Here is a 19071-nt window from a genome sequence, read left to right as displayed (position 1 = left end):
ATTATACCTTTTACTAATATATAAAAGTCAATGTGATTGGCTGTAATTAATTAAGACCTCTGCCTAATTACACTGTATTCATATTTTACAGGAGCAGCGTGTTACTTTGTGTGCATAATGAATGAGCTTCTCGCACAAGTTCATTAATTTCAGTAATTCGAGAGAGTGCATGTCTGGGTCATGGGAATATCCAAGTGGGACCCCTGATCTAGGATCAGTCTAACGTTTCTGTATTAGCATGAGATGTGCTCACCAGTCCGCGGTGGCGCCTAATCAGCAGCAGCGTCACACGCGTCAAGTGCCAGCGAGGCAATGACTCAAACGTGTCTACACTCTTCACGTAACGTCTTCCTAATGTGCCGAAACAGGCGCAAGTGCGATGCTGAAGACTCTAGTCTTCCTCTCAGCCTCCGTCTGCATCGCTGTCTGGCTCAGTTAACAAAAATAACAAAGCTCCAAATGGGATTTTGTGCCGGTCGATTTATATTTAAGCGTTTCCAAGGCCAGAGGGTGAATGTGGCGCCTACACCCACCCAACCACACACACACACACACACACACACTGCTTCACCGTGTGTACACACTCACTCCCAGGAGCTGCGGCGCTGACCGTAGGGGTGGAATCCATCCGGTAGACCATAAAATGCAGCTGCATGCAGCTTGTTTTAGCTCAGCACGCAGCCACGAAGGAAATGGCCCAAGGATGGCCTGACTGTGCAAAACTGTCAGGCTGGTAACCCGCCGTGCTCCTGGATACTGAGAATACAAAAAAAAACTAAGTAAACATTCAGGACCGCATGCCCTGTGGGTTCAATTTATTCATTTCTATTAAACTTTTTAATCCGGAAACACTCCAGGGGCTCCAGAGGGCTTCGCCATGTTTCCCGGATGGAGCCGATGAGCTGGAGCTGGAGGTTTGGGCGTCGACAGCTTCTGCAGCGTGACCCTGTCGGGCTACGTGATCTCGGGTCACTGTCCTGTTCCACACTGTACACCACATGTGCTTCACAACTCAACAATGTACCCGCTCAGATCTCTTCACCATGTGCATTATTACACTGGTATGAAGGTTAATCTGATAAAATCACACAAGCCCAAACACGATTAGAGGCTGACATTTTTTTGGGAATCCCCTGTTGTCCTGATTGTAAGTAGCTTTGGATAAAAGTGTCTGCCAAATACCCATAGTCAAATTCGTTATTACTCATGTGACTGGGACAGGAAAGGAAAAACATAAAAGATGTGGTAATGGACAGGCATGGGGGTAAAAAAATAAAAAAAGGTACAATTTATTATGAATATGCACGTACAGCGAGGAAAAAATTTGGCCGCCACTGGCTGTGCAAGTTATCCCACTTAAAAAGATGAGAGGTCTTGTCATTTTTATCATAGGTACACATAGGCACAGCTCTTCTATCCTTCACTCAATTTTTTATTAATGGCGCCTGGTTATCTGTATAAAAGACACCTGTCCACACAGTCAGTCAGACTCCGACCTCCACCATGTCCAAGACCAGAGAGCTGTCTCAGGACACTTAGGACACAAGATTGGAAACATGCACAAGACTGGGATAAGGCAATTTACCACATTAATGTTAAACAAATATAAAGGGTTGATGTAATGGTTGTATAAATAATTGCATGAATGATCCATCAGTCATTAACCACGACAATGGAAAACAACATAATATTCATAAAATTCATAACAAAACTGCAGTCAAAGGATGCAGTCAAAGTAATAGCAAGGATATAGATTCAGGGTTAGGCAGGGCAAGTCCATGTCAGCCAATAAAACACAAGATTTCCTCATGCTGAATATAGTCGTGATGGGGTGGGATTTCCATTTTGTTTTTTTATTATGCAGGCAATGTAATTTAAAGTTGTTTTATGTTGTTCAAGATTGGACTCTAAAGTTCTTAAAAGACTTTCTTTTTTTACAATCTGGCATGAAGGCCAGCTACTGTGCATAGAGTGATGCGTGGATAACCAAGTATTTAAATGTCATGTAGATTGCATAGAGAGAATGGGTCATTGTCACAGTGAGATTTTACGCAAGGGATCTCCATTCTACTTTAACCTATGACCTTTATCTCCATAATTTTATGCCAAAGCTTTCTCTGCTGGCTAAGTGCACCATGCAGAGTAAAGGTCAGTGAGCGACACAGTACATTCAAAACAGTCCTAGGTATACTGTGTGATTAAAATATCATGCAACATTCTGAATTAGGCTTATGGTGAGGCCACAAAGTATAAAACCAGATGCTTGGCACATAGTTAGATAACCCATGTCTTAGTGAGACCCACTTTTAATTAGAATTTGAATTCATTTATACTTAACAATATTCAATAAACGTATAAAGACATTTAAAACTGTACATAAGCATTTATAACTAAAATATTTGTGTACTTAATAAGATGGGAATACATGTAAATGTTCACAGACACACATGGATGTGTGTTAAACATGCACATCAGTCACACACGCACACAGTACAGGGAGATAAATCCATATGAATTTAACATGTGTACACTGATGGAGGTGTAGCATAATAGGTCTCTTTGAGCCACTGCATGATTTTGCATTTTGCATGGTACAATTTCAACACACACAGTGTGTCAATTCAAAATGAAATATAGTCACTCCACTTTTGAACAAATTCCCACGTTTAAACATTAGTGGGGAAAAAAATCCTCTAGCTTCAATAAAGCTGCACCAAAGGCAGAGTCAATAAACGCAGAGTCAATGCATTCACTTCCACGCTTTTTCCTAACTAAGCATTCATGATAAAAAGCTTAGATAAGCAGCGCAACGTCTGAAACATGTCCAGTGTTGACCCAAGCTCCCCGGATCCCTGTGAATGTTTACTCTAAAACTCGAGGAGCTGAGCTACCGAGAGACCTGAAAGCATGCAGATAAGAACGCCATTAATGCATGACATGTCTGGACGCTTTATTGTCATATTGAGATGACAATGCAACTGTATTAAACTGTATTACTCATAATGGAATTCTTGGAACCAAGAATTTCACCTCAATGTTACACCGGAAATCCTATTACAATAAATACTAATTTACATTAGGAGAGGAAAATAGTAAGAAACAAAATCTGTGGCTGTGTAGTGCATAAAGAGTACAATGTTGTATTCACATACATATCGGTACATGAATATTGATACAATTAAGTGACATTTACAAGTGACATTGTTGGAGTAGAACATGCTCTCCCCCTTTTTTACAATTTACCAAAATTGCATTTGTAAACATTAAATGTATAAACATTAAATAACAAAAAAGGATAATACAAACTCTTAATAATGTATTTTCTGTAGTCTAGAGCTGTAGATTTTGGCCCGGGTCAGCACTGCTTGGTCAGCAAACACGAACTTCCGGCCTATAGTACCTATCCTTTTTGTATAATGTGCTGCTTGTAAATTACTGATTGTTAAAAGTGTTTTGCGTATTTTGTTTTAATGAAATTTTTATTTGATTTGCAATTTTCGGCTGCCGTCGTGAGGATGATTATCGTGAGAGATGCGAAAATGGATGCTGACGAGGTGAAATAGAGGCAAACAGATGATGATCATATTTTTTATTTGCATATTACCTGTCCGTCCTTAGTCTAGCACTCGTAGTGCGTAAAGAAAGTCTGAAAGTCTGTTTAAAAGCTGTACACTGCAAGAGCTCACTGGGTCATGGCTGTATGGAAATGGCACAGTAAAAACACACACATTTATTTAAATGTACCACACAGCAACTTTTTAGGGCCGATTACAGCTCTCATATAGACTCCATAGAGCCTGCAGGATTAAACGAGGACAATAAGACACACTGCTGTTGCAAATAAAAGTTTGGAATTCATCATTTTATTCTTTTACTGTGTGTATGCGGGAAGGAATTGGGTTTGGGGTGTCCTGGCTTGTTTTGGGAATATTGGGAACCACTGAAGTAGCGAATTGAGAGAGGAGTCGCCAGAGTCCAGTTATTGTGTACGTCGGTGTGTGCGGTTTGATGGCTTGCAGCAAGAAAATGTCTCTGGATCTGCTGGTGTGGAGGCTGCACTGCTGCCTGCTTGATGGCAGCAGTGTGAAAAGTCAGTGATGTTGGGGGTCCTTTTACAGAGCTGTCTGTTGAGGTCCTGGATGGGTGGCATTTCAGTTCTGGTGATGCGCCGTCCAAATCTGACCATAGCTCATGCCGTGATGCTGCCAGACAGAATACCCTCGATGATGCCATCCACTCAGAATATTTAAATTAAAAAATAAAAGAAACTTTCCCAGATAATTCCCAGATTATTATCATGATGGCACACAATTAATTGCAATTATGTATTTTACTATTCATTTTAACATTTTTTTAGAGTAAACATAAAACATCCTTATGAAGGAGACATTTTTTGGGCCATGGAATAATATGGACAAATAAAAAAAGAAAACACCATGATGCTTTATTGAGAAAAAATATGCAGTGTTGCTATGTCTGTACATTAGAAAGTCGATTATGTTCCTTTTTTGGGGTCACTAGAACGATACCTTTGACCTAACTTTCTCAAATGCGTCAGATCGCTTCTTCCAAGTTGTTAGGCTCTCCTGTCTCATTTGGCTAAAAACCAACATGCGGGCATAGCAGTGTTTCTGTGTTAATTGCTACAGGGTATAGGCCATATTGCCTCGCTCAGAGAGGCACCACATGAACAAGTAGGGGCAGGTGGGTGGGTGGGTGGGTGCGTGGCCCCCAGTCAGCCCGCCATGATTAATCAACCACGCCTGCATTTGCATGTCCAGGCCGAACGTGGTGGGGAGGGAAATAACCTTCCTGTTGGAATCACACAGAGGTGTCATTGTAATGGCTTCTCCTCCCAGACAGTAAAGCATTGGTAACCAGTAACTGTGAACCGGATCTTCGATTCTTCAGATGCTAGTCATCAACCGCAAAGACAATAGCTGATTACAGTTTAATAGCACATTAATAGTTTCATCTTTTTTTAATAGCTGTGCATATAGGTAATATTGACTTGTAAATGACGAAATATCAATCTGGTTAACATAAAGTTTTTATTTGAAGCACAATTCTACAAGGTAACTTACTGAAACTGTGTTGGCTCTTAAAGTTCTTCACTGAGCTGAAATTAGATAAATGAAGTAAAAAAGAAAATCTAAATTACAAGTGCTAGTGTATTAAGGGCTTGATCGTGATTTATCATCTCGGCCTGATGATCTGTTTGGTGCTGCCTGTTGATGAAAGGAAGTGGGGGGAGGGGACGCCGGGCCAGTACATTTATCGCTGCATGTGATGTATTTTATATACTGCTTTCTCATGATCTTACTCGGCCTTGCAAGGTAAATGCCCAGTCAGGTGATGCGTTTTCATCAGTGCTAAAATGGAAGCTGAGGCGGTGAAACGGACGCTAACTTCAGCCGAATTACAAAAGTTTGAAGTGTAAAAGAAACACTTTGACCATGAAAAATGACTTGTATTGAAGCATGTTGGTACAGTCATGGCATCCACTGCCACAATAATGTCGGGTTTAGGCTTTTAAAAAGCTGGAATTTTTCAGTACAGGAATATCAGGACCATGGCCAATCAGAGGCAGGTCCCGCCCTTCATGATCTCTGATTGGTTTAGAATACGTCATGGACGTAATCTGTGAATCACATCGATTTTTTTGTCACATGTGCTACCAAATTGGTCACACTGTGGAGCCCTGTTTATGCGGAAAGCTTTTTTTTTATCATTCACTCATGTTAATGAGCATCTCATGAAACAGCTTTTGATGATTACAATAGTGAACAAAGGAATCACAAAGGTAAAAAAAATACCAAATATGTTTATTGCATTTGATTCTTCAAAATTATTCCATCTTAGTATCCGTAACTGCCATAGAGCAGGTGCGTCCAAACCTTTGACTGGAAGTGTCCCTGCATATCAAAAAAATACAATTAATGGAAATTGTGCAGCACATTGTAGACAAGGTGTAGACATGCTCTATAGATACGGCAGCACAAAAAAAAATTCAGGCATCATCTAAATTGTGTAAAAATTGTCCTGACATTGTGTAGTGTGATCCCAACACACTCTCCATCATCGAGATGGCCCTTGGCCACAAGTCTCTCTTCCACCCTGGAACTCAGTTCATCCCCACTCTGTTGGTTTTGTGCTGGTTGGGTGAATGTAAGACTGACCAGCTCAGCCTCTGCAGCCCACCTCACGGTGCCATCATTTAGATCAGGCAGGAATCTGCTAGCCGCAGTGCTTTCTGAGTGTCAAGGTCTCAGTCGTGGATGTTTGGGGCATGTGAATTTGTTCAGATCGGCCCTTGCGTTGGTTTTTGGGTGTGTTTCTGTTGAATAACGACCTGGCAGTATTGAGAAATGCCTCAGTTGGCCTGTGCTGTGTGCTTACATGACAGGAATGTGTTTATGTCATTCCCTGAATCCTCTATTGTTTTGGAGCTGTTGGCTCCCAGGAATAAACCTCAGCGCAACATGATTTCATTTTCAGGGTTGGTCATGAAATCGACGGAGATCCAGATGCTTCCGACACTTTAGACTCTGTCTCTTTTTGGAACGTATTGGGCAGTAGATGCTAATGGATTTACATACATACTTTACTTTACTTTACTTTATTTAGCAGAGGCTTTTATCCAAAGCGACTTACAAGAGGAAGACACCAGCAATTCTCGTTCGATTTCTATAGAATATTGAGTTTACAAACTAAGAGCCCTGATAAGGTTAGACTTGTCAGCAAAGAGCATGCTCAGAGATTGTTAAGTGCTAGACGAAGAAAAAATGATAATGTATATATACATTTTTGTATTGTTTTGTGCAATGTGTATGCATGTGCGTGTGTAAGTGTTAGATTTGTCTGTAATACTTTTTGAACAAGAGGGTTTTCACCTGCTTCTTAAAAGTGGTGATAGTCTCGGCTAGTGGAGGAAATCTTTCTAGTTTTCTGTGTTTTGGACTTTTTACTAACAGTTTCTGTCCTCGTATTAAATGTGGACATCAAACAACACGGTTTTACACATCCACTATCCACTTTTTTATTTTGATGACGTAAATCCATCGGTGTTCGTGGCATTTGACCAAATCCTTGAATCAAAGGGATACATTTTTCTTTTATTTTAGGGTATGTCAACCAGCCCTAGAGGCTGAACTCAGACTTGCAAACAAACCATTCGACAAAGGGTCCTTGAGGATGCATAAATTGCAAGAAAGAAAGAAATCAAAGGCCTCCAAAAAAAAACAATAGAGCCCCCTGACCCCGGCCCTTCCCCAGATTCCTGCAGAGGAAATACCAAATATTGCAGCTGTATATTAATAGGCTCCTCCAGACACTGAGGCAGAAGGACGGGACAGGACGCACGTCCCGTGGGTCACTGGAAAGGTCTCACTGCCGCATTTGGCTCGCACTTTTCTCCTTTCAGCCCCGTTTTCTCGGGGTGGCTGGGCGGCCCCCGTGTCGCTTGTGGTTTATTTATAAGACGCAGGTGTCGGGAGTGGCTGCTTGGGCGGCGGTGTGAACACTCACTAAGGGAGGTTAGATGTCCAGAGGTCTTCACCGCTGCGGCGTGAATGGGCTTGCTGACTGGAAGCATGTTGTTTAACCGTGTTCTTGCTCAGTGGTTTGCCACTCAATCCATAGGTTGGGGCATATGAATTCTTAGTCATAAATGATGCATGGCACATTTCTTAACTCGTTTTGCTTTCCACCAGCAAGGTTTTACTAATAGCGAGGGTCAAAAAATTTATATTTTAGAATCATACTCACAGTGCACAATACATATTAAAACAGCTGCTTAGAATGGGTGGGGACTCAATGTCTGCACACCACATGTGGTTTGTGGTTTGATTTTGGACCAAATTTGCAAGAATCAAACTTAGTTCTCATTATTTTTATGATGACCATGTTGTCTCCAGACTCAGTGTTGCCAGATTGGGTGGTGTTGAATATTTCAGCATGGATTCTGTACATGATTCATTTATTATTAGGTCAAGCCTCCCTTTGCATGAATCGAAATAACATTTTGCATATGGGTGTGTATTGGCAAGGATCTCATGATATGACATGTATACGATTATATCACTATATATTGTGATACTGTACATAGTGCGATATTCTACAGTTAACTGAAAATGTGAAAACAGTGCTGAAATACAAGATGCTGTGATAGGTCTGTCATGTTTTGCAATTTCACTCTGCCTGAAATGCCAGGCAGTAATTCAGAGTACCCTTCTGTACAGCGCCATCTACAGGAGTGGAGGTTGTAGTCGCACACTGATTCGCAAAGGCTTGACAGCACCCCTGGATGGACCAAATTAGTATACAAAAATATGGATATTTGATGTCCCTGCATTGATACAATATCACCAAATAAAATATTAATCTATATTGCTGTATCAATATGTTCTAACACCCCTAATATTGTATATAGAATCATGCCAGTCTTCTGTAGCCATTACCAACCTGAAAAATATGGATCAATTTAGGTAATGTATGAATTGGTTTTGAATTTTTTGCACACCCCTGGTGCATGAAGAAAAGGCGTGGAGTGCAAGGATTTAATATATTCTGTTCCCCTGATTGTTATAAATGCAGCTCCTGAGGAGAAGATTTACCGTACCAGCCTGTCAGGCTGTACATAATGCATTTGCCTTTTCTGTCAAACCCAGTGAAAAATTAGCATTTTTATAGGCATTCCTGCAAAAGGTTTCTTATTAGTTTCCATAAGAGCTATTTGTTTGTTCGTTTATTCATGAATGGAAATACAATGTTTGAGTTTTTTCTGCACTAACATCTCCATTGTAGTGAGCATTAGTGAGCAGGTTAACTGTGATCAGGGAATTGCACTGAAATATATAAGAAGACCCCGGGAACACTGAAGGTTGCCTCTTTGCTTTTACGAAAAGTGTTATACATAAGAAAGAAACCATTCAGTTCTGGCCCTATGGCCAATGTTCCGAGAAATGAGAACACCTTTTAATATCAAAAGGCAAATTCTCACAGGAGTGTTCCACCTGTCACTGACTCCTGTGCCTCTGGCACAAAATAAATAAATACATAATATATACACACACACACACACACACACACACACACACACACACACACATTGATAAATTATCAAGCCTGACTAAATAAAATAAATAAATACATGGACGAATCCAAAACTCTCTGTATAGTTTTTATATGTAACATATACTTATACATACATACAGAGTATAAAAACGGTTTATCTAAGCTGCAAGCAAAATCCTGTGTCAAATATTACCTACACTGTTTATTGCAAAATGTTCTTAATTTCTTTAAACAATTAAACAATTATGTGTATAGAGAAAGAGAATCTGTTCTCCTGTTGTTCTCTGAGCAGCAATACAATGTTGTTTTCCATCTGTAGACTTGTTGAAAATTCTTCATTAGTTTACAGAGTTGGGAGAGGCCAACGCCTAGTTCTTGTAGCACATCTTGTAGCAGATAGCAACGCTTTTTATAATTATTATTTGTGTGTTTTGCACTTCCTGAGAAAAAAAACAATTGTTTCAATAATGCCTAAAGCTTTTGCTCAGTACTGTGTGCGTGTGTGTGTGTGTGTGTGTGTGTGTGTGTGTGTGTGTGTGTATGTATATATATATATATATATATATATATATATATATATATATATATATATATATATATATATATATATATATATATATATTTTTTTTGTCACTTTCAATTAATATAATTGTTCCGGGTTTTGACTGGACAAATTCCATACATTTGTGGATGACGTCCTCAGTCAGAGCCTCTGCCAGGAATTGCGTGTGGGTCAGTAGTCTGCATCAGAGACACTCAGCCAGCGAAGCGGCGCTTAGCAGCTTTCCTCTCTTCCTGGACAGCCACCTTCCTGTAAGCTGTTCTAAATATCTCATGAGTTCCTACGCTGAATTCCTATCCCGGTTTTGTTCTCACTGGAGAAAATGCACATCAATAATGGAGACGTTGAGGGGCGAGGGGAGCGCTCGGCGGAGGCTTGTTGTGCCGAGGCCTGATAAGACACTCTGGCAGCTAAGAGCATTAGAGAAATGACGAGACCTTTGAAGGTATTAAGTTTTGTGTGTTCACTACACGCATGCTGCCGGCTCGGCTGCGTCGGGTGAATGTGCATAATGAAATTGACGAAGGAAAAGTCGAGGCTGATGCCCTGGGCTGCATCTGTGTTTTGGGAATTGAAACAGACCCGAGGAAATCAAGGCTCTAGACTGTTCATGCACTTTGGGTTGGAAATGACTTGGTGACCCGCAATAACGATACTTTCCCTATGAGCAGTCAGCAAACGCAAACCTCTGCTCTATACTTCTTATCTTTTGCATATGATTCGCTGCTTAGTTTAGGTGAAAAGTGTTTTATTTTGAATGAAATGTTAATTTTATTTTCATTTCGCTGCACATTTCCTTCCCCACTTTTTTATAAACCATATTTGTTGGGTCAGGTCAGGTCAGATTCTGTTGGGCTTGGGCTGGGTTACAGCTCTGTGCTGCCATATTAATTTGTTTTCCAATGCCTGCTGCGGAATCTGATTCTCTTTGACACATTTGCACGATTTCCACCAACCGAATATACAAGCCTCTGTTAATGTCACCTAAACATAATTCCGAGAGTGCAGTACATAAAGTCATATGTCTGCTTTCTCATCACAGAACCGCTGTGGGTATTACAACACGAAGGTGACTGCTTATGTTGCGTCGGTGGCCTGCAATCGTGTTGAAACTTCCCGATGCACGGATACCCGGATCTCAGTGCCACGGCCATGTAGGCTGCCGAACAGGGGCAGTCAAGACCAGCCTGAGGCTCCAGCCTCGGTTCTCAGCTGTTCCATACTGACAGAAGCAACGGACGTGGCCCAGTGTCATGTGTTTGATTTGGAAGCAGCTCGGTTGCCTTGTGGGAAAACATGCCTTGTGGAAGAAGCTTGACCCGTTTAATCTAAACTCTAATAGAATGTCATTGCTGGCACCAATACCGTCCCCACTCCTTTCCTTCTTTCAGTAACACAAACAATACAGAATACATGTCAATATTAATAAAAACCTGTCTGTCTCGGGACAGACATGTTTTTGTCGAATTGAAATACACATTGGCTGATTACAAATATATGCAGTGCATAAGTGGAGCATTGCACTTTAAGGACATTATATTTGAGCTGGGTGACAGACACATCAACAAAAAGCTTGTTTCTCTTCGTCAAAGTACAGGCAACTACAAAGTGTTTTTTCTTGTAAATCCTGAGCAGTCTGAGAGTTTACGCACACTTACAAAGTAGCATTGCACTTACCGCCAGTGCCCTAAATGGGTTGGTTTGTGTTGCACTGGCAAATTTACATAATACATCCACTAGTGAGCAGAGTCAAATGAGTAGGATGGAAAACGGTGGAAGGAACCGTAAGAGGGGAGGGGCCGACTGACCTTTCAGTTTCAATCAGATTCTTAAACAAGAGCGTTTTTTACTTTTATATTATCATTAAGATAATATCTTATCTCTGATCTCTGGGCCCTTCTGACCATGAAATAAACCTTAGACCATCACTCTGAAATGTTGCTTTTGTTACTTGTAGGGCTTCTATCTTTGTGAAATGGAAAACGAAAGAGAGGTGCAGGTTTGTGTGTGACTGACAACCTCATTTCCACATTTTTTCCTAAATCGCAAGGCTATTTTGCTGCTGTGAATGGTTGAAATTTGACAAATTTGACATTTAAAGAACAGGTTACTTTAAACATGGCATGCAGGAAGTACACAGAAGAAAAGAGGATCATGTTTTGTTTAGTAAGTACAGTTTTGACTTTGGTCGTCAGTGGAATATCATTAATTTTGACCTCATTCCAGCAGATATTCTTCCATTTCTACAGTCCCTGTTCGGTGATTAAGTTTGACTGTGTGTGTGTGTTTAGAGTTCTTGCAGGATTACTGTTCTGCCACTTCAGTTTCCTGACCTGTTTGCTGCGAAATCTCTCTCTCTCTCTCTCTCTCTCTCTCTCTCTCTCTCCCCCCCTGTAATACTCCCGTCAGCCTGCCAGCAGCTCTGCAGAGGTGATGGCCGCTTGTGCTGGTCTTAAGCCCAGTTGAAGTTCCTCTCTTCCCCTCAACAAGAAAAAAACCAAGCCCTGTTGCTCACACCTCCTGAATCACTGACAGGCTACATAAACCTGCGGACTCAACACTATATTAACCTGCCGGCCTAATATAGTTAATTTAGTGTTGAATTCGGAGGTTTATTTAGCCTGTCAATGGTTCAGGAGGTGTGAGCACCAGGGCTTGTTTTTTCTTGTTGAGAGGGAACAGAAGGTTGCCAGTTTGAGTCCCGAACTGCCATGGTGCCACTGCCAAGGTGCCACACACTGCTCCCTGGGCGCCTGTCATGGCTACCCACTGCTCACCAAGGGTGATGGGTTAAAAGCAGAGGACACATTTCGTTGTGTCACCGTGTGCTGTTCACCATTACAGTTCTAATTTTTGTTTTATTGCTTTGGGACATGTCACTACAATAAGCACCTGTGTATGGCGACAAAAGCGTTAGGGATGGTTAGTGTTTTGCATCCGCTTTTTACTATTTCAAATGATTTATTGTGGTCATATTTTTTAACTTTGGCACATTTTTACATCACAAATAAATGGAATCATAACTTTTTGTATCCAAAATTTTCCACATTTTTGGGTTAGGGTCTGGTTAAGGCTTCAGGTCAGAAGTATCATTTGGGAGAAATAGGGTTTTGTTTGATGAAAGCACTGATGAATGTAGTCACAGAAATATCTTAAAATGTAGTTCGCTGGAGTGCTGTAGGTCATTGAGGTGTGTTAACATTAGCTCATGGTAACACAGCATGGCTCCATCACTGCGACAGGTACACCTGCTCACCTTTCCACTCCACTGGCCTGGATGCTGGACCCCACCCTCCGGGGGCGAGCAGACCTCCGCTGTGTTCATGTGGAATTGAAGTGGTGGGTGAGTGTCAGTGTTTTATGCCAACAGCACCAATTTCATCTTCACCCTGCTGGAAAATCAGGCGTCTGTGAACGTTCTGGGCCCCGTTTTGCCATGTTTTGGCTTTACACTGGGCGTGCGTCTAAGCAGACGTGCAGTAATTAGCTGTCTGTCAGTAAGCTTCTTCTGTCGGTGAGGGTGCATACTTCTGGCATCTGGGAATCTGAGCTGTGTTTGGGGATGGCAGTGGCTGTGAACATTTAGCACCTGTCATGCTCAACTTCCATCTGGTTCAGTTAATTAATGCTGACAAAACAGTAACAATAATCATGAATTATTGCCTTTATGTATAAGCCTTTGTGCAATCTTTGCATAAATCATTTAAACGTATGAACCGGTAAAGGACTGTTGCATGAGCTTTATACAGAAATGTTTTGGGGTTCAACATTGTCTTGTAGTAGCTTTTGGAGACCACAAGGAGGCAATATGAAGGTTTTCTTGCGACTGAGCTCCATCAGCTCCATCTAGTGATGCTTCTTTATAGGACACTGAGTACTGATGAAGGTTCATTCATGCTTCCTATAAAATATGAAAATAAGCACATTGATGTTGAAACGTCCACATACTTTGGTATGTTAAGCAATACATGGTGGGTGCTGCAGTTTTCACTTTGCATCTGAAGATGTCGTGGTCAAAGTTGAATATTGTTGAACAGCTGGGAACATTGTGACACATTAACACGCAACCAATAGGAACTTGGGATTGAAGCGTTCACTCAAGCCAAGATGGTGGAGAGGTTGATTATAGCAGTTTATTATAGAGACACCGTGAGGAAGGAGAAAATGTGCTGTAGGCCTGCCAGGTGTGATTTGACCATGGCCGTTGCTTGTTGTTGGCAGTGTAGAAGTATCACGTTATACAGATGATCCTACTTTTCAGTTTATTAAGTGAAATAATGAAGGAATAGTTATAATTATGTGGTGAAACCGTGAGGGTTGTGTTCAGTAGTCGCTTTAACACCGCCTTCTGTTTGAGTCTGCTGACAGGTGATTTATTTATTTAGTTTTACTTTATTTCATGATTTAGTCTGTGAGAACATGTGCATTACCATCTTGCAAAAACCTTCCTTTGAAAAGTTCAGACCAAAAATAAGGACATATTTAACAACAATGATATTTAACCCTTCACTAGTTGGAGTATTGATGTATAATAGTCACACTTGCTGTGTGTTTGACTGCAGTATTGACACTGCATAATACTGCATAATGTATTTTATTGCAGATGATACTAACGGTACTATCCCAATACTGACCCAAATGGTTTCAGAGGTGGATCTCATCATCGGAACTCATCACTATTATCTAATCAAGAGCTACATTCATCTTTCTTATTATCCAGTCCAGGGCCTTCTCATTATCCAGTCTTGAAATCCTTTCCTCCTTTTTATTATCCACTCGGGAGCATGGTTCTCATCAGTATCCAGTCCACTGCCCTGATTTGCTGGTGACAAGTCCAGAGCCCCTCCCCTCTTGTGCAGCAGCAGTAGTCTGTGTGTCAGGCGTCCAGCTGCAGCCTGACAGCAGACAAATGAGTCAATTACGGAATTAGGGCCCGTCGCTGGGCTTACCCTCCCATCCAGCCGCTTCTAGCACCTTCATCCTGTTTCCGCAGCGACGCCACACTCCATCGACCTCCCTCCCCATCCCGCCAGCCCGACCTGGTGGCCATGAAGCAATAATTGATCCATTCAGTTCCTGCCAAACTCTCACTCAACACTCCTGTGTTAGTGTATTGACTGCTTCCCCTGTGGATTGCCAGCGGAAACACACACAAGTGTTTTGAGTCTCTCACCTTCTAACTGTTACAAGCTTATTAAAGTGTCAAGAGGACCCGATATTGACCAGCATGGTTAAGGGATGACAGACTTGCAATGGGCCAGTATGACACTTTGGTGTGCTGCTGTTTCGAGTGTTTTCAGGTGTTGAGTAGCCTGCGAACACTTGCCAAGTGAGCGTGATTATGAGCCTGAAACGCAGTGGATTTTATGACACACAGTCTACCCTGTAATGGGGATGGGACATTCATTTTTTTTATAATATGAGCATAAAATAACTAGTGAAAGTGCAACTGCATCACAGCACATGGTGCACACGACGAAATGTGTCCTCTGCATTTAACCCACCACCTTAGCAGTGTGTGGGGACGATACACCTCAGTGGCACTTCGGCAGTGTGGGATTCGATTCCACAATTCCTTATCCTAATTGATTACTCAATTTTTTTTGAGGTAGTGTGCAGACTACACCTTCCAGAACAAGGTGTCCAACATTCTTTCAATTAATGAACCTACTGTAACCTACTCATCCTAATGGATGAGCAATTCTATATTTTCTCAATATTTAAAAATTTTGAAGCATCAGTATACTAAATTAGCCAACGTTGGAATGTGGCTTGTATTTTATTAAGTCAGTTTACCTTCAATTTAACACAATTTAGACCAACCATAAGGGTGACTGGCCTACCTTATAAACTGGTTTAAAGTTCACTACACCATCAGAAGGTTATTCAGTTTCGTCTGTGTTATCTCTAATATCATTACAGATCTTTTACTATTGATTACAATGGGCAATCAATGGGTTTAATTGTCCTTCGTAGCGTCTATGATTCTGACCCAGCCTCGAGGTCATACCTGCCTTGTGTTGCGTCCTCACCTCCTCAGTTGCTATAGTGCGATTGTTGTAAATCCACAATAATTCACGGAAGACGGCTTCTGCTGGTCACTTCACAAGTGAGCTGTCACGATTGTTTGGACAAGCCTAATGGCCATTGTTCCAAAAATGGCACACTTGGTGGTGACGCATGCTTTTTTTGTCTGGGTTTGGCCGGGAGGGGGGTGACTGTGGCTTCCCCATGGGAGACGTCTCATGGTTTAAAAAAAGCAGCACAACAACAAAACAAACTCGTTCCTTCGGTGTCTTAATCGTGAACACTTTTTCATTTCGACTCAGCTGTCAATCTGTAATTGCCCTTTTGTCGGAGAATTGTTTGCAGTGGCTTCTAAGCGTCTTTAAAACGTTAAAATATCGGCAAGTCCGACGCCAGCCGTGTTCGATTGCAAGGCCCGCTGTGTGCTGCGGTCACGTTCATTAATTTCCATCTGATTTCTGCAAAGCCGACATCAAAGTCACTTTTTTAATTAATGTGACTGTGAGTGTGTGTCTGTGTGTGTGTGTGTGTGTGTGTGTGTGCATACATGACAGACATTGTAAATGTACAAAATGGATAATTTCACCTTAATCTGATCACTTCGGAGCCGCCCTGTTACGCACAGCAACTGCTGCTGGCATTTCACCCTCCCAGTCAGCTGGGACCACTAATGCGCTGCTAATCATGCCGCTCCGTACCGCCGGGTCTGCCGTATCCCCACAGGCTTCAAAAGGGCCAAGTCGACCAGTTCGGCGACCCGCTATCTCTCCCTATCACCTCCGGATTTGATGGGCGGGGTAATTGGGTGTTTAGCGCGGTTCGGAGGCAGGCGTGAAAAGTGGCAGTACATAAATCACCACGGCAGGCAAGGTGAAAGTTAAAGAAGGACACGGGTCCTTTTTTTTTTTTTTTTATCTCCATCCGATCTGTGCGCTTCGCATTCGGTAAATGATTTTCCCCACGGCTGCCTGTAGCCCAGATGCTTTTAAAGTTGCGCGCCGAACACACTCTGACATCTGTATGTGTGTGCTGTGCATCCAGAGCTCTGCTTGGGGACATAAACAATGCGGGAACTCACGCTACTGTCACCGTACCGCATAATGCAGCGTTTGTGGCATAGCTTATAAAATATTCAAAGCTTTGCATATACATTCAAAAATAAGCGATTCTGGGGTGCTAGTGGGTAACACACTCACATATGAACCAAAGGCCCACAAAATCACAGGTTCAAACCCCAATCACTACCATTGTGTCCCTCAGCAAGACACTTAACCCTGAGTGTCTCCAGAGGGGACTGTCCCTGATTGTAAGTTGCTGCGGATAAATGCCATCGATGTAAAATATAACTACATCACTGACAAAAAATTCCCACGTACCAAGTTGTGTTACCATCAGTGATCATTATCTAATATTTGGGACACATTGCATCCAAATTAGTACGAGGTAGTTTTGTATCGGGTCATCCCATATTGTAGGTCAATAAAAAATATCTGACTGTTGACAATGAAGGGCTGATATAAGGGCCGCACCTGTGCCTCCACACCAGCATTCTTTCTGTCTCTCTCTCTCTCTCTCTCTCTCTCTCTCTCTCTCTCTCTCCCTCCTTCCCTCTTTCCCTCTAGGGTGGCCGCTGATTGGTTCCTTTCATGTTAAGATAAAAACCCACTGGATTCGAGTGAGCGGTTCTGCTCTGGCATGTAGACACAGTCGAAAAGAGTCCGTTTGAGACTCTTGCTGAGGAAAGCATAACGGCATTTCCTTTGAGGCCCTGGACTATTTTTTATGTGCTTCGTTTCCTCTCTCTTGTTCCCTTCACACGCATTCAGTATTTATTCTGCACTCACTCACCCGTCTCATCCACTCGTATTTTTTTTTCATTCTCCCTCCTTCTTTTGGCCTTTGAGACGGGATGAAGTGTCACGTTCTCCCTCAGTGTCACTGAGAATATGACAGAAAGTGTGGCTGCATACGACTCTGATATTCCAGCAGATATCCTCACGAAATGAGAAAGGCCTGAAATTTTGTAAAAGTAAAGAAACAATTTCCATTGTGTCTGTGTTCAGCAGCCAGCTGTCACTTATTTGCCTCCTGTGTTCATCGTAGACAATATAAAAGCAGCTTTTTAAAGGGCTAATGTTATATAACACTAACTGTATCATACTAATTTTTCGAGGCACTATTGATTTAATGATTTAATGATCATTGTTGGGTGTTCTGTTGGGCTTGGCACTAACCCTGGGCTTGCCGTCCGCTGTTTGCCGTGCAGGTGTCTGACCAGCTTCTGTGGGATTTGATGTCGCCTTTAGATCGGCCCAACTGAAGATGGACACGCTGGAATCGGAGCTGACTTGTCCAATCTGCCTGGAGCTGTTTGAGGACCCGCTACTCCTGCCCTGCGCCCACAGCTTGTGCTTCAGCTGCGCCCACCGCATCCTGGTCTCCCACTGCTCTACCAGCAAGCCCCTCGAGTCCATCTCCGCCTTCCAGTGCCCCACCTGCCGCTACGTCATCACGCTCAGCCACCGCGGCCTGGAGGGCCTCAAGCGCAATGTGACGCTGCAGAACATCATCGACCGCTTCCAGAAGGCCTCGGTCAGCGGCCCCAACTCCCCGAACGAGAGCCGGCGCCCGGCCCGGCTCACGCCCCTCAGTCTGAGCGCCCGCGGAAGCCCCGCCGGCACCGCCGCCCCTGTCGCCATGTCCCTGGAGCAGCAGCAGCAGCAGCAGCAGCGGCCCCTCGTGGAATGCCAGTTCTGCGACCAGGAGCCGCCGCGGGAGGCGGTGAAGACGTGCGTCACCTGCGAGGTGTCCTACTGCGACCGCTGCCTGCGCGCCACGCACCCCAACAAGAAGCCCTTCACCAGCCACCGCCTGGTGGAGCCGGTGCCGGACACCCACCTGCGCGGCCTCACCTGCCTGGAGCACGAGAACGAGAAGGTGAACATGTACTGCATGGTGGACGACCAGCTGATCTGCGCACTCTGCAAGCTGGTGGGGCGGCACCGCGACCACCAGGTCACCTCTCTCAGCGAGCGCTTTGACAAGCTCAAGGTCAGTCCCTGTTTCGTCCGAATGGTCCGTTACGCGCGCACTTCCACGACTCTTTAATAACGTTCGGAAGAGGGAGAGGTTCTTTTTTTTTAAAAAATGAATGGTAAAAGGGCATTTTCAGGATGTGCAAGTTAGGTATGTTGGATGGCCTTCCACTCTTTTAGTTTAGTAGCTGGTCTGCATAACATAGTCATTTTTATCTGAAAAGTATTATGTTGTTAAATTGACAATTCACATTTTACAGATTCTCTTTTTAATCATAATGTTGGTGGTTGGCTATGTGATTATGGTTGATTATCATGATCAGGTCCTTAGGATGGTCACTTTATTCGTTATGCTGTTGAGCCATGTTAAGC

General features: G+C 42.8%; 1 protein-coding gene across 6 annotated transcripts in view; it reads left to right on the top strand.

Annotated features, from left to right (window-relative positions):
* The window catches only part of LOC114783535 (probable E3 ubiquitin-protein ligase MID2), a 111473-nt gene that overhangs the window by 49720 nt on the left and 42682 nt on the right, over positions 1-19071 (top strand). For 3 of the 6 annotated variants that reach the window (XM_028969021.1, XM_028969020.1, XM_028969018.1), the window contains exon 2: positions 17971-18715. In XM_028969021.1, the coding sequence (XP_028824854.1) occupies positions 17987-18715 (729 nt within the window). In that variant the 5' untranslated portion in view covers positions 17971-17986. Of the gene's footprint in view, positions 1-17930; positions 18716-19071 lie in introns of all 6 variants that reach the window. The other 3 variants (XM_028969017.1, XM_028969019.1, XM_028969016.1) reach the window with 1 other exon arrangement.

Source organism: Denticeps clupeoides, unplaced genomic scaffold (genome assembly GCF_900700375.1).
Source record: "Denticeps clupeoides unplaced genomic scaffold, fDenClu1.1, whole genome shotgun sequence".
Classification (NCBI taxonomy): domain Eukaryota; kingdom Metazoa; phylum Chordata; class Actinopteri; order Clupeiformes; family Denticipitidae; genus Denticeps; species Denticeps clupeoides.
Note: the sequence above shows the minus strand (reverse complement) of the source record. Positions and strands in the feature narration are given on the sequence as shown.